Source organism: Hippopotamus amphibius, chromosome 1, assembly GCF_030028045.1.
Source record: "Hippopotamus amphibius kiboko isolate mHipAmp2 chromosome 1, mHipAmp2.hap2, whole genome shotgun sequence".
Taxonomy (NCBI): Eukaryota; Metazoa; Chordata; class Mammalia; order Artiodactyla; family Hippopotamidae; genus Hippopotamus; species Hippopotamus amphibius.
Window position 1 is genome coordinate 116826275 of NC_080186.1, and position 23619 is coordinate 116849893.

The following is a 23619-nucleotide window of genomic DNA, read 5'->3' on the forward strand; positions in this document are numbered from 1 at the left end:
TTTTTTTTAATTTAAAAAATAATTCATTTTCAAAAAAAGGGATGCCGTTTGGCCACGCCCCTTCCTGGGCGGGGCGCTACCTGTATTGCAGACTGACAGCTTTGCTAAAGCCCCGCCCTCTCCCTAGGGCTCCGCTCTAATCCTCGCGCAGGCGTGGCAGAAATTTTCCCGCCCCCTGGTGGTTCGGCGGATCTGACGTCTGACGTAATTGCGTCGGCGCCATTTTAGCCGGTCCCACTCCGCATTGGGCGTGGCGGCCATTTTGTTTTCGACACCGAAGGGGAGTTGACGGCAGCGGTTGTGGTGAAAGGCAGGAAAGGGCAGGCCGGGCGAGCGGGCGGACCGGCCGACCGAACAGCCAGCCAACAGCAGCGAGCTAACCTAGCAATCTACCGCTTCACACATCTAACCAACCGCCCACCAAGTTAACCCGAGCCCCTCCACCGTCAACTCAGGTTCGGCCGGCCCCCGGCCCGCCTGCCGCAGCCGTGGTGGCAGCCCCGGGAGGAGCACTGGCGTCCGTTTCCTTCGGTACGTGTCTGTGGTGAGAAGGAGGGCCAGAGCCTTGGGGAACGGAGGGGCCCGGCGGACGCGGAACGGCAGCTGGCAGCGTGTGGAGGCAGATAGGGTGTCGGAGACGGAGGCCCGGGAGGGGGCGGAGCCCCTGAGAGGGAGGCGGGGGAGGCCCCGAACGGGAAACGCGCCGTGGGATGGATGGAAAAGGTTGGGATTTGATAGGGTTAAAAAAGAAGGTCGTTTGGCGGTCCTGACAGGGCTTTGAGAGGGAAGGGAGATCGCGACTTTAGGGAACGTTGGAAAGTAATGGCGGCTTTAGGGTTAAACTTTGTGGAGCGCTCTCTGGGAGCGAACTCCCAGGTGAATGCCCATTTAGGAAACCTTTCCTGCTCCCTCCCTCCCCCAGCTCCCCAGGCCCTTGCTGAGGTCCCGACTTGATTTTGAAACTGGTACACTTGTATTATCTCTCTAGATCAGTGGTTCTCAGTTATGGCTGCACGTGAGATGCACGTGAGAAGCACGGAGGAAGACTTTTTTTTTTCCCCCCTTCTAATTGCTGATCCCCAGACTTCACCATCAGATATTGTGCTTTAAATAGTTTGTGCCAAGGCGTCTGTGTTTTGTTTTGTTTTGTTGAGAAGGACCGCTCTAGGTGAAAAGCCAAACTGTTGACCATTCCTTTGGCTAGGTCTAGGTCTGCCATTTTGGAGGCTTGGGCAGATATTTTCTGTCCTGTGGCCTGGGAGTTTATTAGTTTAAGGTAATTAGTCTTCTAGTTTTAAGCACTTGGAATGAGTTTTGGTGTGATCATCAGTAGTCATCGATACAAGCCTTTTCATTCATTTTTGATTTGGGCCTTTGGCCCCTATTGAAATGAGGTGGTCATCATTCTGATTTGCTCATTCTGTCCATTGTCCTTTGTAGATTCTCGGGATTTGAAGATGGCTGCACAGTCAGCGCCGAAAGTTGTGCTAAAAAGCACCACCAAGATGTCTCTAAATGAGCGGTGAGGCAGCCAACAGCAACTTCAGCTCGTTCATAAGAGAACGTTACTTAAATTGGCCCTGGGGTCCAATGCACAAAAACCGGTTTTAAACTAAATACCAACAGAAGGCTACAGACCTCTGTTCTTAGTTGCCTCGTATGTGGTACACAGAACAAATTGGGCGGTTGTTTCAAAACCCCTTATCAGTAGATTTTTATGTTATGCTGTGTGAAATATTTATCTGGTGGGATGTATTTTAAAAAGACTCCTCACACCCTCCCTTTTCTTCACTTTTTTTTTTCTTTTTTTTTTTCTTTTTTTACATTGATACAGGGGTGGTGCAGCTCAGTAGCATGGTACCCTGGCTGCAGTAGGCTTGCTGCCCAGTCCAAGGCCAGCGGTGTTGTGTCTGGCCTGTAAGAGGCAGGTAGCAAGCTATGAATATGTCCAAAGGTCCTTGAATGTCATTCTTGGGCCTTGTAAGAGGCACTTGCTTTGCTCCATTTCACTTTCTTTCCATTCTGCTTTTAGTTTGTTTTTGTTTTCAGTTCTTTTACAATTGAATGTTCTTCTCTTTCATTCCATTAAACTTACCTTGACAGGAATAATAGAAGAGTGTCTTCACAGGCTCTTAAATGATTGAACTAATCTTAACTTTTTCAGAAGTAATCAGAGTCAGAAAAAGTAATTTGAGACTAAGAAAAGTTAAGGTATTTAAAGGCATTTCTGTCTCTGAGAGCTTTGTTCATTGAGTGCCTTTGACCAGTGACTTTCTTAAGTTGATGTTAGACCACTAAAAGATTTACTTATGTTTGTTTACCTTTTCTGAAGCATATGTACTTCTCTTTATCTCTTAGTGGTACACTGATTCTCCATATTCACTTTACTAAGTGAACAGATAATATGAGAAAATGAGATATGCTCCTATAATTTATGTGAGTGTATCATTTCCATGGGCTTTGAAGGTGCTCTAGTGCTTCCTTACATTTCCCCTTAAAATGCACCCTCAGGTCCCTGAAGGTTTTGGCTTGCTTTGTCTGTCTTTGAAACTACATCTTCTGTCTCTTGTCATCATATCTGCTTATTGCGTGTTTTTCATACTTTCCACCTCTCTAAAAGCCGTTACCTAAGCCCTTGTTATCACTTTTGATTGAATGTGCTACACTTAGCTGCATTTCTGAGTTTCTGATTCTTGCAAGTTTGTGGAAGCAGAGGAGTCTTTAACCCACATCAGCCTTGATCTAAGTGTACCACTTTACTTAAAGTTCGTGGGATCTGGAGCTCCTGGTCTAGCAAGCCATGAAAATGCCAATAAATGTTTTGTAATAAAGCTTTTATTTAAACATCCATTTTGTTCGACCTTGAAGCTTTACTAATATGCTGAAGAACAAACAGCCGATGCCAGTGAATATTCGGGCTTCGATGCAGCAACAACAGCAGCTAGCCAGTGCCAGAAACAGAAGACTGGCCCAGCAGATGGAGAATAGACCCTCTGTCCAGGCAGCATTAAAACTTAAACAGGTGAGAGAATGGGTCTTAATGCTCCAGAAGCAGCTGGTGATCTCTGTCAGGCAGTCCACTGAGGCTGTCAGGACGTGATGGATAATTGTGAGGTGGCTCAGGGCAAAAGCTGAACTTCTCTGGAGGAAAGAGAAGTTCAGAGAATTCCCATTTTGGCAGGTACCAATAAGTAACTTTTTGTTGTCTTTCTCTTTTAGGGAGTTTGCCATCAATGTGGCCCGTTTCTATGTTGTCAATGAGTATTAATCTCTTGTTTTCTGATCCTTTGCCCTTAAAATAGATTCACCAGCTTTTTCCACGAAGAAATTTTGGTTTCTGTTTTAGATGATCTTCAGAAAATTCTTTATTTCCCATTAAGTGGTTTACAAATTAGGAAAGTGATTTTATTCTTTCTTCCCTAGTAGTACAGGGAGTCTGAAAGGCCTCTTAGTCACAGGTTTTCAATGCTAAACAGTAGAAAGAGTGGAGTGACCCTCATCTCCACAGTACCTAATGTTTTGTCGGTAGAGCGAGAACACAGAGTAGTTAATTTAAGAGCTATCAATTAATTTAAGAGTTAGCGGATTCTCTTTCAAATTTCCAGTAAGAGATAATCCTTTTCAGATCTGAAATAAAACCTGCTCTTTATTATTCATAGACTTTATATGCAAGTCCGGACAGTGGCTGTGGAAGGATATGTCCAAGCTGTGGCTGGGCGTCTGGAGGGCGGTGCCATGCAACTGTAAGGACTTTAACTGGTAGCACTGCATGGCTGTGCATAAAATCAGCAGTTAAATATAACACCCTTCCACCCCCACCCTGAACCATTGGGCTCACTGACCAGAAATAAACAAGGCCTTCTGCTTCAGCTATCCTAAAGCCTTGGAGTGGCTGCATTCATCCCAGACTCAGGAAAGCAGTAAAAGACGCCACTATTTTCTGAGAGTAAATATTAAAAATTGCTGAAGACAAGTCTCTGACATACCATTATTCCAAAGGACCTTTTAACAGGAAGCTTTAAACATAGGCTATGCAGAAAGTAGCCTATAGAGCAGTGCTGTCCAATGGAACTTTCCACACTAATGGAAATGTTCTGTATCTGTGCTCTCCAGTACAGTAGCCACTAGCCACATTGACTGTTGAGCACTCAAAATGTGGCTAGTGTCATTGAGGATCTGGAATTTTTTATTTTTATTTATTTTGTTTTTTACTTGTAATTGAAATAGCAACATGTGGCTAGTGGCTACCTTAGCATATAGCACAGCTCTAGAGTGGAAACTGGATGATACAGTTGACATCCTTCAGCTTCTTGTCAGTGTTAGAGACTAGTATTGGTGGCAAGTAAGGTTTGGGAAGGGAGAGAACTTCCAAGTACTGTACATTCTCCGCTTAAAGCACAGATCTTGGGAGGATATACTAGGGATGACTAAACACAAGAGACTTGTAGAAAGAAGTCCTGACCTCATGTTGTTCAGAGCCTGCCCCTCTGATTAGGAGCAGCTTCTGATCTATGCTAGAAAGCTGATCGTAACAATTCACGGTATATGGTTGCAGAGAAAATCATTTGTAGTCACGTGTGGGTGAAGCCTGGAGATGAATAATTTACTTTTACTCATACTGACTTACGGCTTTATAGGAGAACAGGTTTGCGAGGGCTTTGATGGTGTTCAAGGCTGCACAGTCACACTTTCCTTTGAAGGAATTTAATTGTCTGAGATGTGGTCCTCATAGTTTCTCTTTGAGGGATAGATTATTGAAAAATCTATCTGTGGTATATCCTTGTTCTCAGATGTGGCCCTGATTATGATTATAGCTCAACTGTCTTAATTCTAATGCAGGTTTGGCTGGCTTTCTATGGAGATATATTAGAGTTATATGTTTATTTTGAATTAAAAGTCATTATACTGACTTAATGGAGCTGTTTGCAAAGGTAGACATGGAATTACGGCTATTTAAGATATGTAAGGAAAGGAGATTTGACTTTTTTGTGTTTATTTACATCTTAAGGTAAAAAGTGGACCGTCTGGAGATAGATACTCAGAGGAAAGATGGAACACACTGGCTTCTTTGACTGAGAAATCAAACTTGTTCTTAAGTCACAAGAATTCAAATGAACTTGTAATTTAAATTTTGCCCAGAATGTGATGAACTTCCTATGGTGTTTGAGTAAGCCTTTGAAGACAGTGGTAGTCCTTGGGCAGGTATGAATCAAGTCATATCATTGTCAACTGGTGGTTCAAAAACAGCAGAATCGAGGATTTGAAATAGTGTTCTTATTAAAACTTATGTTCCAAGTAGTGGAATATGACTTCTGTAGCCAAACTAGTGAGGTAATTTGTGGTGATGCCAATTTCATGGGACCATACTCAGGCTTCTTAGAAGCTCTGGATCAGAATTCTGCTTCTTTTATACCATGTTCTGAGGCAAAGGCTTGCTTCTGTTTTGGGATCCTTATGACACCCAGTGCAGGTTTATCTCCCGCCATACAGACATCTCACTTGCTTCTTTTTCTCTGCACTTTGAGTTGCTAAATCCCATTGGATTGCTTTTTTGATCTCAATTCCCTAACACCTTTTCTTCCAGAAGAGCTTAAAGCAGCGCCTGGGTAAGAGTAACATCCAGGCACGGTTAGGCCGACCAATAGGGGCCTTGGCCAGGGGAGCCATCGGAGGACGAGGCTTACCCATTATCCAGAGAGGCTTGCCCAGAGGAGGACTTCGTGGGGGACGTGCCACAAGAACCCTGCTTAGGGGCGGGATGTCGCTCCGAGGTCAGTGCTGTGTACCCGATAATTGTCGGGCCCCACCCTCTTCCCTTTTTTTCTCTTGGGCTGCTTATGGACACATTTGTTTAACATCTTTAAGCCTGAATTTGTATTAATATAATTAAAACTTTTGAAATCACATATTTTTAATAGTGCTGCATGTCTTTTATCGATACCATTCCTTTTCTGATAATGTGCAATGGTGAGAGGCTATGACCTGCATAACAACAGGTAATTCATGTCATCTCCATTCCATTTTAAAACACCCTGCTGCTGCCTGAATCAAAGCACATTCAAGTTTTAGAAATAAGTCAAATCTACGAGATTTATGGGTCTGTTGGCCTATACCTTAACTGATCATCTCTGTTCCTGGTTCTAGTGAAACACTGTATTAATCTGGAAAAAAAAAAGAGGACAAGTTAACCCATAGCCCTTAGCTATATGTTACATTTTGGGCACTGTTATACTGTTCCCTGTATAGTTCTTGTCCCCTGCGAAAATGTATTGAGAGCAGGAACCATAATCATTTTTTTTTTAATCTGCCATAATGCTAGGCAGCTGCCTGTGATTATTCAATACATATTTATTAAATGTATGTACTTACTAATTGACTTAATTCCCAGCTTTTTCCAAAAATGGATTTGTGGTCAGACTGGTTGAATTGATTGATTAAAGAGCAGCTTAATCTGTTCACATTCAGTGTGCAGCTTGCCCCACCCAACCTAAAAGTTAACTGAATTAACTCATTTAACCCTCACACCTTCCTTTGGTTAGAATCTACTTTGTCTCTCTTGGATTTACCTGCATATACATTGTATGCCTCCTCTCCAAGGTCAAAACCTGCTCCGAGGTGGACGAGCCGTAGCTCCCCGAATGGGCTTAAGAAGAGGTGGTGTTCGAGGTCGTGGAGGTCCTGGGAGAGGGGGCCTAGGGCGTGGAGCTATGGGTCGTGGCGGAATCGGTGGTAGAGGTTAGTCAGCTACCAACTTCAGAGACTAGCTTCCCTTTATTTCTCTCCCTTCAAAACTCAGAGCCACCTTTCTGCACAGCTTCAAGTCATAGGCAGGCTTATTTGTTTGTCTTGTTTGTTTTATGAAACTGGCTTATTTTCTAAATTCACATGCTGGTAGTGTGAAAGTCTGTCATGGGTTTTCCAAGAACAGTCATGTATGTGTTACAGAGCGAGATTATATTCAGTCTTCTTTCAGGCTTTTGCAGATTTCAATTGTATTGTTAAAATGAGAGAATGGTCAGTTTGGGATTTTACCTTTTTCTGTCCTGCCCCACCACCACACACCCCACCCCATAGCTCAAAACCCCACTTTGACTCTTAGAGAAGAGGGAGATGTATAAAAATGAAGCAGAGTTAAAGAGGATGGTGAGACTTGGAGCTAGATATTGACTCTGAAACCAAGTAAATTCAAGGTAAAGTTTGTGTCTGTGCAAAACCAGAGATAACTTTTTTCGATCAAAGTAGAAAAAGCAAGATGGTATTGTGTCAGTTAACTAACTGACTCTTGTTGATAGTCTTACCTTGAGACTTAGTAATATTTGTCTTGTGACCTCATGGCCCAGACTGGAAAAGAGTTTTTAATGGTGTTGCTGTTAATACCAAATCTCATCAGAGTTTTCTGGCTTAGAGCTTAGTGGAAAACTCCCAACAACACCTGTCCAGGAAAATATATATATATATTCTTGTAGCTCCTGTGTATATTTGCTTTGGTCCTTTTAAAGTGTGTGGTGGGTCTTCCATAATTTATGACCTTGATGTTGCCAGGGGATAACTATTGGGAAAGGAAATTTGATAACCAAGGGCTTGTTTTCTTCTCTCACATTATATCTTGCTTGGCTTATAGTGAAGTGCAAGCTGGTTTGGGTTTCAGGATGAAATAGCATGTTTCCAAATTATCTTGACTTGGTTTCTGAGAGAGACATCACAGGGATTGGGCGGGCAGGAGTCTAAAGTAGCTTTTCAGAATGTTTTGTTAAGTGAATTGAAACCACCTCTCAGATAACCATAATTGTTAAAATGTGAATAGAATCAGGAGATAGAAATGGCTGGGACTACTCAAAATGTTTTTCCCCAACTCCCTTCATTGTTCCTATGTCAAAATAACTCCTCAGCCTTCTGACATAGGATCAGCTCTTCAGGTTTGATAAATGTGAGGAGAGAGGAGCTAATTTTTCAGAAGGATCTCCAGCAAAGTTTAATTTGAAAACTGCCGAGCTTTATACCCCTGTTTCTCTGTGCCGTTGTTACTTCCTCCCTATCTAAATGGGGTTATCTATAATGTATTTGCATTTTAATTATAAATTTGTAGCACTATGTCTCAAATTTTAGTTTCTGTTTTAGGGGAGATTAAGACATGTTTAATTATCAGTTCAGTATTTTCCCTTACTTTGTTCATAGAATGAAGAATTTTTAAATAGCATTTAGAGATGAGCATGTAATAAGGGATTCATTATATGTGCTTTCCATGTGTTGCTTTCTACCCAGTGTGTTTCCTGTTTTTCCAGATTTCTCCTCTTTGCCCTGCCCTTCAGCCTTTCTCAGCTAGGCCCCACTGCTCTAAGGGGCATTTACCATAGGACCCATCAAACCTACTTGTAACTGTTTTTCTTTTTTTTTCCCCTTGGGCCAGGTCGGGGTATGATAGGTCGGGGAAGAGGGGGCTTTGGAGGCAGAGGCCGAGGCCGTGGACGAGGGAGAGGTGCCCTTGCTCGCCCTGTATTGACCAAGGAGCAGCTGGATAACCAACTGGATGCGTACATGTCGAAAACGAAAGGACACCTGGATGCTGAGTTGGATGCCTACATGGCTCAGACAGATCCCGAAACCAATGATTGAAGCCTGCCCACCCTCCTGTGAGACTCTTGTTAAAGTCACACATCTGTAAATAACCTTGAGATAACAGATGAGAAGAAACCTGATTGATGCTGGAAGGACCTATCATAATAGGCTGTGGACTGACTTGCCACCAGTTTGTGCATTTAGTGTGTTCCTTTTACTTTTTGATACTGTGTTGTATGAAACCCTTTTTCCCTCTGACTTGGGTTTGGTTTTGTTTGGTTTTGTGGTTTGGGGTTTTTTTCCTTCGCCCAGACTTCTCTTTGAACATGAATGTGTTGGCCTTGTGGCTAGTACACCCCCCGCCCTGCCTTCACTGACCTGTCATGTGCTTTGACATTCTTACATTTCCTCTGTTCATCTCTGCCCCCATGAAAAAGTCCCAGAAAGAGCCCATCAATGTTCCTCCTTAATGTCTAGGTTTCTGAGATACAGTTCTGTTCTGCATCATCTTTAATAGCCTCTTAAAAGTGTTTAGAAAATCTGGAGCTCAAAAATGCATTCTGCCACGTTGAAAAGTAAATTAGGAACGTTGACGTAGCTACAGGGCCACCTAACAAGTTACACATGGTAGCAGCTCTGATTTGATTAAAGTTATTACCATGTACATTTACACTACATAACCAGTGTGCTGGATTGGGTATGTGCACTTTCTACCCTGGAATGAGATTTATAAACTTCTCTTGGCTTTTCATCATGCCCAAAGGGATATTTTGGGGTTGGCTTACACCTCCAAAAGAAAGGGAAAAGCCAATTGGTTTGGCAGATGCTTTAGAAGGGAAAGGGCTGGAAATCCGATGGCAGATATCTGGTGGGAGGGGTCAGAAGACATCCATGCTGAAATGCTATTATCCTTATGTTTATCCCAGACCAAGACATTGGTCTTTTCCATTCATTGACTTTGACCTTTATTCCCCTTAAAGGTTTAATTAAGTTCAACCATATTCTGTCAGCTGTTCGTTTCAGTAGAATCTTTTGTTACTGGTTCATTATAACAAGAAATCGTTCTCTCAGATCCAGTCAGGACTTTCTCTTTATTTGTTGGGTTCTTTGAAATGCTGTGGCCACTATAACAATATTTTGATATACCGTTGTTGAGTTGAGAGTCCTTCATAGTTGTATTTAAATTCATGGTGGGAGGGGGATGTGACTTTGGGGGCAGAAAGTGAACAATTTGTCCTCTTGAATAATCCCCGAGGTAAGATTAACCACACAATGAACCAACACATTTGGTCTATAGGAAGCTCAAGCATAATGGTCTCAGGAGGCAATCCAGGACCCCAGCATTGGTTTCGCTTTTCCCCAGTGCTGTTTAAGGGAAAAGAAGAAATTAACCACTTTGAATCAAACCAGTTGCTATTGAGCTACCTGGTACCCTAAACTGCTGGGAGGTGGTTGTGTGTCATTGCAGACTGGGAAGTAGGTTTTGGTCAGGACAACCTGAACTTGAATCCCATCTGTATGACCTGGGTTACTTAATCTCTGGATTGTGAAGCAGGTAGTTTTAGCTGTAGAAGGGAGAGCTTGAAAAGACCATGTGGATTAGGACAGAGCCATGCTGATGTAACCAGCCTGACCTAGTTTTGAAGTGTCTACTATAACTACTTCCTCTTAATAGAAGTGGACTGTGAGACAGGAGGTCTTTAGCCCAGACAAGTATTCGTAACCTTTAATTGGGAAGAGTGAAAAAGGAATTTTTTGTGTGGGCAAGGCTGATTTTAATGATACTTCCTTAGATCCCAGGCTCCTGTCAGCCCCCAAGGCTCTTCTGTGGGAGAGGTGCTGATTGGCAGTGGGTGGGCTACTGCCTGCAAACTTCACATCCATTGGTAACCTTTCATCAGTCATCTTCCAGGGCCTCCAGAACACCTTTGGGAGAAAGGGAGGGAGCTGCCGGTTGAGTGAGTTCCTTTACGCTCTTCAACGATACAACTTGGGATGACCCATCTCAGATTTTTTCCCCAGCCCAGTCTTTTCCAAATACTTTGACCCTCCCCTAAGGTAGCTAACAGGTATGTACCTTCAGGCTGTTTTTAATCTGGTGGCTTTTGGTACCACCCTCCATAATCCACTGAGAGGTGGATTCGTTAGAGGTAAGGAAAGGAGTAAAAGAGGCACGGTTTTGAAGTTTATACAAAGGAAGGGGTAACTAGCTGCCCTAGAGATAGGGAGGGGCCGCTGTGGGCACCTCCAGCAGTATGCCTCTAGGTCTCACAGTGCTCAATTCCAGTTCCATGCAGCACATGCCTTTGCCCTTCTCTGTCTTCTCTTGTTTGGAGATCACCCAATATACTTTTGGCAAGGTTGTAGGATAAAAGCAGAGAGAGTCAGGAAATGAGAGATCAGAGGGACACAGGATGGCAGCAAGTGTCTGAGGCCTCCCGCCACTGCCAGTCCATCCACTGATGGAATTCCTTTGGGGGTGGAGGGGAGAGGTCAATTTCAGAACAGAGTTCCTGGATGCCTCAGCCCCCTAGACTAAGGCAGAGAAGCTGGGGCCAGGATACCTGTGTCCTTTGAGAAAGGGGAAACTTCCCAAGGTCCAGCTATGTCTTAGCTGCTCACTCTCCTAGCTCAACCTCTTCCAGCTCAGGATCGCCCTACACAGGGTGCTTCCAATCCCACCTCACCCTGCTAACTCAGTGCTCCTAGTGCCTGCAGGTGTCTGTCCAAAAGGACCTGCCCCATGTCCTCTACACCCATCTCTCGCACTGGCCCAACTTACAGTATAGTGAACTAAGACCAGGTTGGGGCTGCTGTTTCTAGCACCTGCGTGATCTTTACTACTATGAAAATGTCAAGTGGATCTAGTGGTCAGGGGACCCTGAAGCTTCCTGGGGGTGGGGGCAGGTGGGGGAGTTGCTTTGTGGGTCCCAGTGAAGATGGGCAATGAGGCAACCACTGGAGCCCCTTCCCTTTCTGCCCCCTGTATATCCCTTCTACCACTTGAAAGAATTCCTCCCCAACAGTGGGCAAAGGAACTTCCCTACCAGTCACAGACCCTCCAGCCTCACCTGCTGCTCACTGCAGTTCCAAGCATCTCCTTGAGGACTGTGCCCACTTCTGCCATCCTCAGTCTTTGGTGAGTGTCCCGGGTAGAGCAGAGTGGGACAGAGAGAGTCAGCCTGGCTCCTGGGTCAGCCTCTCGCTCATTCAGCCACTGTCTGCCAAGGGCTTGCCATACAGACAAGAACAAGGCATTGTTTGTTAGGCATTGGGAGTACAGGGAAGAGACTGAGGAGCTGAAATACAAAAGGGAAGGGAAGGTTTGACAGAGAAGAGGGAAGAATATTCGAAAGAGAGGGAACAAATACAAAGGTGCAGAGGCCTCAAAGAGATGCTGCATGTCAGGGAAAGTGAGTGTTCAGTGGTCCTTCAAAGTAGGGTGGGAGACACAACTGATCAGATGGGGTGGCCTGGAGCTTAATTGTCTGCTGAAGACCTTGGGCTTTATGCTCTGCATAGTGGGGAGTCGCTGAGGACTTTAAGTTGGAGAGTGCCATGGGGTGATTTATACAGAATGACGGTGGGAAGTGAAAACAGGCTAGAGGGAGGACTGTGGAGGCTGGGAAACTATTGGGTTAGTCCAAAATAACAGAGGTGGCCTGAACCTGGGCAGGCCACACCCTCAGCAGTTTCCTAGCTAGCTGATGTCTGAGATGCCTGTCAGAACAAGAGAGAAGAGTCAAGGTTGGCCTGAGCAACCACAGAAGAAAAAGCACGTGGCATATGCCTCTCCCTGGCCTGCTCTCGCTCTTTCTTCCTAGTGCCTGATCTGGAACCAAGGGAAGTACTGCTGCCCTACCCAGCCTCCACCACAGCTACCCTCTCCCCATGGCCTTATACCCTGGAAAGAGCTAAGCCTCCAGGCAAGAGACGCTAGAAGAGGACAGGACTCCAGCCATCACAAAGCCCAATGGTAGCACTTTCCTCCCCTCCTCCAGGCTCCCTGAGGCTTTGTCAGGTAGTTTCAGCTAATACTCACCCACCAGCAGTGAAGAGCACCCAGACCAGGATTGTAAGTGGGGCAGGCCTTGGGAGGGAGGCTCCTAGAAGAGAGGCAAGGGGCCCAGAGAAACTGGAACCTGGAAAGAAGCCTGGCCTGGCTTCTGTGTCCCCTTTCTTCTTCCTGTGGGCTGTCCTGTCCATCCCACTGCAACCCCAGTCCTCCCACTACCTCTCCCACTGATTCTCCAGGAAATGTTGTTACCAAAACCTGGGCCTCTCTGTACACAGGTGCCGAATCAAAAATCTCAGAGTTTTGGATGAAGTAAAAAAGGATAGCTTTATTACTTTGCCAAGCAAAGGGGGACACACTGGGCTTCTGCCTCAAAAAAACCATGTGTCCCAACCAGGAGGATTTGATGGGGTTTATGGTTCAAAGTCGGCCCGTCTCTGACAAGATTAGGGTGTGAGCAGGGCTTGCACCCCCCTTAGTCTCGGGTGGTCTGGTCTCCTAATCTTGATGAGCTTCTCTGGTCCCTTTAATCTTGCCTCAGGTGGTTTCTTGGCTGCTCTTCCCTTGATTAGCAACTGTCCGAATCTGCCCTTTGGAACTCAGGGAAGGTCAATGAGGCTAGAATCTTGCCTGTAAGACATGAGGGACAAGAGGGCCTCCGTGCCTGGGAGCCCCACAGGGCCCCAATCAGTTTCAATGTGAGAAGGGCAAGGGTGCCCAAGTTTCCAGTTCCCTGGGTTCTGGGGGCCTTTAAGGACTCACCTCCTGCTCTCTCTCCCTCCCCACAAACACATATAGACACAGTTGTCACAAGGGAGGCATATCATCTCCTTTCTGCCCCTGGACCTCCCCCAGGCACCACCTCGAGCCTCTTATTAGCAAATCACATCTCCAGACTCCTGATGTTCTTTCTGTCTCCAACTTTTAGCTGGTAGTGCTAGTGGGAGAGGAGTTCCAGGTGACACCTCCTGCCTGGGTGGGCTCTCTGACCTCACCACACCCATTCTAGTGACTCAGCCAGGCAGGATGACCCCAGAGGGTGGAGACTGAGGTCAGGATGGCTCTGGAACCTGTGAGAATGACAGCAATCTACCACCACCAATTTCCAGACAAGGGCCTCTTACTGTGTAGGGCAGGGAAGTCAGTAGACCTGGATCAGCTATGGCTCCATGAGCGCCTTTTAAAAGATTCTCCTGATTCTCCATTTAGGCTTGATATATTTAATTTCTTTACCCTTTAGTGTAAGGTGATTATCAGTTTAAGATTTAAATACATCTATGGTGTGATATTATGATTTATAAGAAATCATCAGCCCCAGTTCCTGGCACAGAGCTCTTAAAACCCTTAGAACGTCCTGTGATAAGAGCAATAAAGGTGTCTTATGTTAATAAGGTGACTTTTAGAAAGCTCCAGGTAACCTAAGGGGGGGGGGGGGGCAGGTAGTTGCCAGGGGAATCAGTGAGTGATTAGAGGTTCAGAAATCCAGTCCCACCCCCAGGCCACTGAGGAGGGCGGAGGGGCTGGAGATTGAGTTATGTTAATGAGGTGGTTTGGACCTCACCAAAGGATGGGGGCTGATTGCCAGGAGAACACCAACCCTGTGATTAGAGGGATGGGACTTTCAATCCCACCCCACAACCTCCATGGAGGGGAGAAGGTCTGGAGGTTGAGTTCAATCAATGGCCAATGATTCATGCCTATGTAATGAAGACATCATAAAAACCCAAAAGTGTTGCAGGAAGAGGACCCCTTCTAGGGCCCAAGAGTGGGCTCTTGTCTAACACACGGAAATGACTTGTCTGAGCAGACACACGTGCTGACAAAGCAAGAGACTTTGTTGGGAAGGGGCGCCTGGGAGGAGAGCATGGGGGTAAGGAACCCAGGAGAGCTGCTCTGCCACAGGGCTCACAATCTCAGGTTTTATGGTAATGATGTTAGTTTCCGGGTTGTCTCTGGCCAATCATCTTGCTCGGTCCATGTTTGGCCTGACTCGGGGTCCTTCCTGGTGGTTGGCACATCTCTCAGCCAAGATGGATTTCAGTGAGAAGGATTCTGGAAGGTTGGTAAGGACACATGGACTGGGAGGTTGGTAGGACTCCTTTTGACCTTTCCTGAATTCTTACAGTTGGTGGTAGCTTGTGAGTTCTGCATTCCTTACCAGGACCTCCTGTGTAAGATAACTCATGCAAGTGGTTACTATCTATGGTGTCTGGCCAGGGTGGGTGGTTTCAAGTCTGCAGTTCCCTAACAAAAGGACTGGGTTCTGAGAGCTTACAGAGCTTCCTGGACCTTCCCTGAGCTCCAGAGGGTAGACTCAGTTGCTTATTAGGGAAGGGAGGGAATGCAGAAATGAAGGAGAAGCAGTCAAAAAACAATAGTGCAGCCATAGGGCAGGGTTCTGGGGTTCCTCCTCAAAGGATATACATAACAAAATACCTGTGAGTTCTTTGCTGGAACGAAGCCCCCACCCAGGTGGAAGATGGAGACTTCAGGCTGAGCATGAGATTCCTGGAGCACTGCCCTATCACCTCACCACCAACCAATCAGAAGAAAGTCTGCACACAGCCGAAGATAAGAAAGACTCTGGACCCCTCCCCACGCTATTCTCCCTTTAAAAACTTTCATGGTCAAAACAAAATCCTCAGAGTTAGTTTTTGGACACAAGTCCACCATCTCCCCATGTTGCAGGCCTCCTGAATAAAGCAAGTTTTCCATTCCTACCAGCACTTGTCTCTCCAGTACTGGCTTTTGAGTGGTGAGCAGCCAAACCTGAGTTCAGTAACACTAGAAGGGGTCAGGGGGACCTCTGACTTATAGCCAGTCTGCCAAAAGTACAGGTAACAACACGGGCTAGTGCTAGAGACTGGTGTCTGAAGTGAAAACAGGTGGAGGGGAATGCTGATGGCAGTCACAGGACAACGTTTAACCTGCTGTGGACAAAGAATGCCCTGCCTTTTCAGTAAACAAAGGATGTTGAGGCCATCAGGCCCTCATCCACTGCAGCTACCCCAAGGGTGCACCCTGAAGGGATTCAGGATGGGGAAAAACAGGATACTGGGCTTATCCTTTGACAGTTAAGGGGCATATCAAAGGAATAATTTCCATAAGCCCAGACTCTTGCATTTTTCCATACTAAAGTACTAAATTCATTAACCTGAGATGTCTGTTTCTTTAGTTAGCCATAATCTTTTGATGTTCAACTACCTAGGGGTTTTTTTGTTTTTTGTTTTTTTGCAACAACGCCTATGTAGCCTGGTTCCTCCCTTACCTCTTCATAACAGTCCCTCAGAACTATCTGAGGAAGCTGTATTTCAGGCTTAAGTCTGCCAAAATGCCCCATATAAAACATAATTCTCAGGCTCCCCTGGGGGCCCAGTGGTTTTAAGAATCTGCCTGCCAATGCAGGGGACACAGGTTCAATCCCTGAACCAGGAAGATCCCACATGCCGTGGAGCAACAAAGCCCATGCGCCACAACTACTGAGCCCATGGCACCTAGAGCCAGTGCTCCACAATAAGAGAAGCCACGGCACTGAGAAGACCACGCACCACAACAAAGAGTTGCCCCTGTTTGCCACAGCTAGAGAAAGCCTGTGCACAGCAATGAAGACCCAACACACGCAGCCAAAAACCAAACCAAAACAAAACAAAGCAGTAAGAATCTCGGCCGGCATGCTGCGGCCCCAGTGTAGGCGGTCGGCCGTCCTCGCCTCTGGCGGGGCGGGGCCCGTCTGGCTCCGGAGTGCTGCCTTTCCCCACTTCTCTGCCCCGCCTTGCGGGGGGGGGGGGGGGGGGGGTGCACCGCACAACCCTGTGGCCCGCGCCCGGCCCGCCCGGCTCTGTGTGCTCGCTCTTCCCAGAACTTCCTAGGTGGTGCAGTGGTTAAGAATCTGCCTGCCAATGCAGGGGACCCAGGTTCAAGCCCTGCTCCAGGAAGATCCCACATGCCACAAAAAATAATAATAATAAAATAAATAAATAAATAAATTTTTAAAAAGGAGTGCCCAGATAGCTCAGTCTGTAGAGCATGACTTTAGGGAATTCCCTGGTGGTCCAGTGGTTAGGACTCTGTACTTCCACTGCAGGGGACACCGGTTCGATCCCTGGTCCAGGAACTAAGATCCCACATGCCGCCCAGTGTGGCCAAAAAAAAAAAAAATAAGACCCTCCTGGCTGCCTGCCAAACCCCTTCCCCACACCCACCACTACTGCTGCCCCCTTCAGCTCTGCCTTTGAAGCATTGTAGGGCTCCCCAGACAAAGTTCTGACCTCCCAGAAAGCAGGAGGGACCAGCCAATACCCATCCCTTACCTGGACCTGAGAGAGGCCCAAAGAAGTCTTGGCTCTCAGGTCCCCCTCCATAGTTAAAGCCATTGCCAGTCACCATTCTGTGCCCCACTCCCAACAAGGAGGACCCACTGATAACCCTGAGCACCCCCCACCACGTGCAGGCTCCACATGGGATGTGGGGATGCTGCTAGCCTGCCAGGGAAAGGGCTCGGTGAGGCTGTGTAATGAAGCAAGACCCTGTGGGGCCTTCCCACAACAGACCCCTCCCCCCATGAGCTCTGCCTGCCTCTTCTTTGTAAAAGTTGCAGTTTCCCATGCCTACCCTGGGTCACAACATCCTAGCTTAAGAATTAATGAGTGAGGCGAGGGAGGGTGGGGGGGGAGGCAAGGGAGGGAGGGAATACGGGGATATGTGTATAAAAACAGATGATTGAACTTGGTGTACCCCCAAAAAAAATAAATTAATTAAAAAAAAAAGAATTAATGAGTGAGGGAGTTCCCTGGTGGCCCAGTGGCTAGGACTCTGCTTTCACTGCCGAGGGCGCTGGTTCAATCCCTGGTGGGGCAACTAAGATCCTGCAAGCTACATGGCATGGCCAAAATAAATAAACAGTACAACTTTAAACATTAAAAAAATGAAAGAAAGAAAGAAAGAAAGAATGAATGAATGAATGAGTGAAATGTGAACAAGTAGGGATAAAAATAGCGGTTGGGCCAGGAGAACCGGTAAGAATTTACCAGTAAATCCGCTATATGGTTGTCACAGAATCTTAGGTCCTCTCTGAAGTACCTTAATAAAAGTATCTGATGCACATTTCCTGAGCTGTTTTACAAATGCTAACACATCCACCAAATGGATGATCATGAGCTTACAGTCCCCAGACCAGCTGGAGCCTGAGGACCAATCATGTTAACCTGTGACACCGCCCTGTTACCTAACCATCAACCAATCAGAGAACTGTGCACAATCTGATCACATAACCCTGTGACTCCCTCCTTCCCCTCCCCCTTAAAAACTCTTCCCTGAGACCCTTTGGGGAGTTCGGGGTCTTTTGAGCCGAACCACCCACTCTCCTTGCATAGCCCTTGCAATAAACCTCTCGCCTCTCCAAACAATGACATTTCAGTTTGTTTGGCCTCAGTGTGCATCAGGCACACAGACTTGGGTTTGACAACAGATGTACTGCCTGAGTCAGTACAGCTCAGCACAGCAGAGCACAGTGCAGAGCTTTCTCATGGACGTACCCCCAGACCCACCTTCAGGTAGCCAGCAAGGAGGGGGCACGTCAACCTAAGCACTGTCCAGGGGTTGGGGAGCACAGAGACAGAAGAAGAGGGAGTTTTTATGACTTCCATCTCCTTCAGCCTCTGTGGAAAAGCCAAGGACCAGACGGCCACTGTTATGTGATATGCGCATAAGCAGGGAGGAAGGGGGTTTTGCACTGAGTACCTTGTGCCATGAGGCCTGGAATTTGATAAGTGTTAAGAGAATGAATAATTGAACCAGCACTGGTCTTCAACCTGTTATCAAACGTTAGGGTTTCTGAAAGACCTTTCCCAGTCTCCCTCACCGAGGTGTCCTAGGAATCAAAAAGAGATGGATTTTGGATTCCGTTTCAGCATTTACTTTCTCTGAGCAGGGTCATTATGTAAGCTGACTGATATTTTAGAGTGCAGGCTGACCTGGAGGGTAGAGAGTCTAGAGGCAAGAAGATCAGTCAGGAGGCTGATAGAATGCCCTCGTGAGATATAAGACCTGATTCAAAAAAAACAAAACAACACAAAACCTAAGTCAAGGTGATAAGGAGTGAGAGTGAAAGCATAGAAACAAAACACAGAGAGATTTTCCTAAGAGAACCAGCCTTTGAAGTAGGATCACCAGATAAGATACTTATACTGAAAAATTATTTGTTTATCTGAAATTCAAATGTACCTGGTGTCCCAGAGTTTTCTGTTTGTTCTGTTTTCTAAATCTGGCAACCCTACTTCAAACAGCTATCTGAAAGGACTGTGGCCTAACTTGGGGGCTTCCTGTCTAGACACGGGCCATCAACCTCTTTTCCAGCCAAGGTCAGCCCCTGTTCTCTGTCCCCAGCACAGGCCTCCTTTCCTCTTCACAACTTACACCGCTTTATCCCCTGGGCTTCCTCTTCTGAAAGCCAACTATGAAGCAGGCTGGCGTTGCCCTAGCTAACCCCCTTCCTCGCCACTTACTCCCAGAGTAAGCCCCCAGCCTCTCCTGAGAGTTCTACCTCTAATCACTAGAGGGAAAGATAGATGGAAACAAAGACAATAAACAACAAAAAGTGGACAAGGCTTTAAAAGGTGCCACGGGTGGGGTCTCAGGTTTGCAGCTGCGGACCACCACTCTCCCACAGTGACTTAAACACCTTTATTCCTGAGGACGGAGCTGTCAATGGAAAAATTAATCAACAGTCAATCTAAGAAAGCAATAGAAAATTTTATTCGAACCAGCCTGAGGATTATAAGCTGGAGACAGTCTTCCAGAAAGCTCTGAGGACTGTTCTGAAGAGCCAAGGGGGGAGGCGAGGACTTACATGGTTTTGACAAAGGATATGTGCAATCAAGCACACATCTTGGTAGATGGTGACTTATTCTCCAGAAATAGATATCTTAGTTAATGGTTTTAGTGCTTTTCTAAGTATGGGAAGATGCAAGAAACTGAGTGCGTAAAATTTTCTCCTGAAAATGCATAACTGAGGGCCAGTTCTGCCAGTTTTCCCAGAGCATGAAATGCTTCATCCTGATCCTAAATTCCTTTCAGGGAGAACGGTAGGTCATTGACTGCAGTGGCTAATGACTTGATTCTTACAGAACTGGATAGTGGGCAACAGTCTTTATTTTATAATCCTCTACCTTTCGGTCTTAATTTCAACCAAGGTTTGGGAAGCATTTCATAGCCAGCTTGTTCCATGGTGCTGGGAATGCTCATTCCCAGGTCAGGCAAGGATTCTGTTGATAGGCCTCTCACTGTGCTGTTACTGGACTAGGCCCTGTTAACAGGAACCAAAAGCCTCTGGACTGTCCGTCTTACTAGTTATGGTCTGGATAACGATACCCTCTTGCTGTTTCTTTCCACACCTAGAGTTATGCTATTACAATCATTGAACTTGTAGAACTATATATTTGGCCAATTGTTCCAAGTTGCCTAAGCATCATTATTTTTATCGGAAGCTCAGTCACACATTTGGTAATGCAAGAAACAATAATCTTATAAAATAGGCAGAATACAAGTAACATACTTAGTAACATTAATAAGGTTGTAAGTAAGCATTTAAGCTAAGGACTTCCTTTAGGTATCTCCCCAGGTCATCTGACAGTCTGTTCTGCCACAACGCTACCTTTAAGGGAAATGCTATATTGGCACTGGACATAAAGTTTACCAAAGATATCTGCACGTACAAGGTGAGTGGTGGGTCATCCTGATGCCTTACAGGATAGAGAAAGGAATATTATCTTCTAAGGAATTACATGGCTGGCGTCAGAAGAAGAAAAATTGATCTTTATGGTTGAGCAGGTATTTTGCCGTTGGAGCCATCTGGTTAATGCATAACATAGACACACATTGCACACTAGATGGAAGAGAACAGGCCCAAACAGGGAGAATTTTTTTTTGGCCGCACCGCACGGCTTGCGGGATCTTAGTTCCGTGACAAGGGACTGAACCCCAGCCCTTGGCAGTGAGATCACAAGAGTCCTAACCACTGGACTACCAGGGAATTCCCAGAGAACATTTTCATGCTTAAATTTTTCTTGTCTTGCCTTAAAATAGGAACTTTATTTCATCAAAGCTCAAGGATGAACATTCTGGTGCCCATTTTTTGTGAATCTCTGGAACACATTAGGGCTTAAGGGACAGAGGACTGGGCCTCCTGTTGAGAATTCCCAAGAGATGTAAACTTTCTGGAAAGCCATGAGAAACAAAAGTAAGGAAACTTTTTGAGGGTAGAAAAAATAAAAATATGGAAACGTAGGTTAAAAATTTTTTTTACCGTGGCAAAAACTATACAATGTAAAATTTACCACTTTTACCATTTTTAAGTGTACAGTTCAGTGGTATTAAGTAAACTCACATTATTATGTAACTATCACTGCTACTCATCTCTAGAACTTTTAAATCATTCCATACTGGAACTTTGTATCCATTAAACAATAAGTCCCCATTCCCCCCTCCCCCCAGCCCCTGGGAATACTGCTCTGATAAAGAGATAAAAACCACATTTTATCTTCATGAATTCGACTGCTCTAGGCACCTCATATAAGCAGAATCATTAAATATTTGTCCTTCTGCCTCTGGCTTATTTCACTTAGCATAACGTCTTCACGTTGAACCCATATCATTGTATTTACCAGAATATCATTCCTTGTTAAGGCAATAATATTCACATGCAGTTTTGTACATATTTCAGTGCCATTAAAAAACACACTTAAATTTAGAAATATACTATGGCTATCAAATAACTTTCCCACAAAATTAACATTGGAAAGCTATGGACAACCGGGGATATAAGCATTTATTTTTCAACTTTGGAGAAAAAAAGTACCCACCCGCAGCATGGTTCCCTCCAGCTCTTTTAAGTGTGGAGATTTTCAGAACCCGCCACTTCAAGGCCTACAAAGAACTACAACACCCAGTAGCTCTAGCGCCCAGTCTTCGCCCCGCCCAGCCAGCTCCAGAGACTGCATTTCCCAGAAATCCCGCGCGGGGCTCGAAGCTGGCACTCCAAGGGCGCCCCCTGGCAGAGCTCTTCGGCGGGCTTCAGTTCCCGGCGGTCCTCGCGGCAGGTTCCGGGTGTAAGTGCAGTTCGTAATGGCGGGGGCTGCTTCCGCCGCTGTGTCCGGGGCAGGGACGCCCGTGGCGGGGCCCGCAGGCCGCGACCTGTTCGCCGAGGGGCTCCTCGAGTTCCTGCGACCAGCTGTGCAGCAGCTTGACTCTCACGTCCACGCCGTCAGGTGCCCGAGAGGGAAGGTCGGGGCGGGGCCTCTCCGCGATTTGGCTTTGTAGGGGCGGGGCCTATCGGCCCCGGTAAAGGGCGGAGACAGGAGTTGAGCCGGCGCTGGGGTGGGACTGAGAAGAATGTGCGGGAACTGATTGGAGGCGGGGCAGACCCGCGGGGGGCCTGCGGATGGGGGCAGAGGCTGGCTGCTCCCAGAACTTGGGAAACGCACAGGGGAGTAGGTTTTTGAGTTCCAGTAACTGTCTGACCGTGTAGGCCTTGTATCTCTTTGCAGAGAGAGCCAAGTAGAGCTCCGGGAACAAATTGACAACCTAGCTACCGGTGAGTAAGCATCCCTGTAGACCCGGGATCCTGCAACTCGCTTCAGGACCTTATGTTTTGCCAACCTCTGGGACTTCGTTTCTGTCACTTGCTTCCAGGGCTGCCGACGGACTCCTCTTTCTTGTTAGTAGTGACTGTGCCCATGTGGTACAAGAGTGTTTTCCATAGCATTTACTAGCTTACTTGTCCCAAGAACAAGAAGGCCGTTAGTTTAGTTGCATCTTCCTTCCATCTCCCAGAATTGTGCCGTATCAATGAGGATCAGAAAGTGGCCCTGGATCTCGACCCCTATGTGAAGAAGCTCCTTAATGCCCGGCGACGAGTCGTCTTGGTCAATAACATCCTACAGAATGCCCAGGTAAAGGAATTCCCTACCAACAGTAATTCTTTGTTTTTCTAAGTCCTTAATGTATTCTCCGATTTTCAAGGGGTGTCATTAAGTCCCCAACGCAACAAAAATCACCATTATTTTTAGCCTTTGGGGAAAGCGAGTTGTGAACTAATGTCAGCCAGAATAGAACTTACTGTTCCTATTCCTAATACCCAGAATACTGTTCGTATTCTTAATACATCATTTACGTTCTTATATACTTTAGAAGACTTATGTTGAGATGGAGCAAGCCTAAGATTTTCCAGCATCTAGTTGACAGCCATCTCTAAATCCTTTCACGGGGCAGTTATTTGATTCCAAATCTTGTTTTGTAGGAACGCCTGAGGCGGCTAAACCACAGTGTTGCCAAGGAAACAGCCCGAAGGAGGGCAATGCTGGATTCAGGAGTTTACCCCCCTGGTTCCCCAAGCAAGTAACAGGCCAGAAGATGGGCCCATGGCCACAGAATAGCACAAATACTATCCCCTGGCTGCTCGTTCCCTCCAGGACTCCCTGTAGGTGTTGGGATATCAAAAAGGCAGCCCTGTGGTTTGTGTTTGAAGCACTTCAAAGTCTTACCCATTTATGTGGGGCCCAAAGAAACCTGTGTACACCAGGACTCAGGATCCTGAAGGATTTATTATGGCTCTTGCTTCCAAGAATGAGCTGAGGCCTCTACATTTTTTTTTTTAAGCTACCGTACTCAAGGCCCATCTCCTCTACCATCATTAACAAGGGAGGGGCTTCCTCTGTTACACACAACGTTGCTGGACCTGGACAGAATGTCCTCTACCTGTGACTTCCAATTTTCCTTTGTTTACACTAAGGATTTAGAGGAAAGGACAGGCAAAGTCAAGGTGAATGACCCACCTACCCTCTTTTGTTGACTGCACTGGCTTGATTACTGTAGCAGTGTTACTAGAACCATTTAACTCAATAAATGCTTAAATGGTATTCCAGTTTACTCTGGTATATGGAAGGGTTCCAAGAGTCTTCTATATTGAGTCAAATATAGCTTCAAATTCAGATTGACTATTCACAATGAAAAGACTGAAGTATCATTTTCAACGAAGAGAACAGAAAGCAAAA

General features: G+C 46.0%; 2 protein-coding genes across 6 annotated transcripts; both read left to right on the plus strand.

Moving 5' to 3' along the window:
* Nucleotides 1–226: 226 nt before the first annotated feature.
* Nucleotides 227–8814, plus strand: CHTOP (chromatin target of PRMT1). 5 transcript variants are annotated; one of them, XM_057724858.1, is made up of 7 exons: nucleotides 255–531; nucleotides 1441–1522; nucleotides 2869–3022; nucleotides 3660–3743; nucleotides 5585–5771; nucleotides 6598–6735; nucleotides 8408–8814. In XM_057724858.1, the coding sequence occupies exons 2-7, from the start codon at nucleotides 1458–1460 to the stop codon at nucleotides 8611–8613; spliced, it is 834 nt and encodes a 277-aa protein (XP_057580841.1). In that variant the 5' UTR covers nucleotides 255–531; nucleotides 1441–1457; the 3' UTR covers nucleotides 8614–8814. The 5 variants fall into 5 exon arrangements, with proteins under 5 accessions (XP_057580854.1, XP_057580871.1, XP_057580841.1 ...); XM_057724864.1 differs by having other exon boundaries at nucleotides 5588–5771; XM_057724871.1 differs by lacking the exon at nucleotides 3660–3743 and having other exon boundaries at nucleotides 227–531.
* A 12820-nt stretch (nucleotides 8815–21634) lies between these two features.
* Nucleotides 21635–23484, plus strand: SNAPIN (SNAP associated protein). The gene is made up of 4 exons (XM_057724924.1): nucleotides 21635–21834; nucleotides 22114–22160; nucleotides 22400–22518; nucleotides 22866–23484. The coding sequence occupies exons 1-4, from the start codon at nucleotides 21692–21694 to the stop codon at nucleotides 22965–22967; spliced, it is 411 nt and encodes a 136-aa protein (XP_057580907.1). The 5' UTR covers nucleotides 21635–21691; the 3' UTR covers nucleotides 22968–23484.
* Nucleotides 23485–23619: the final 135 nt, after the last annotated feature.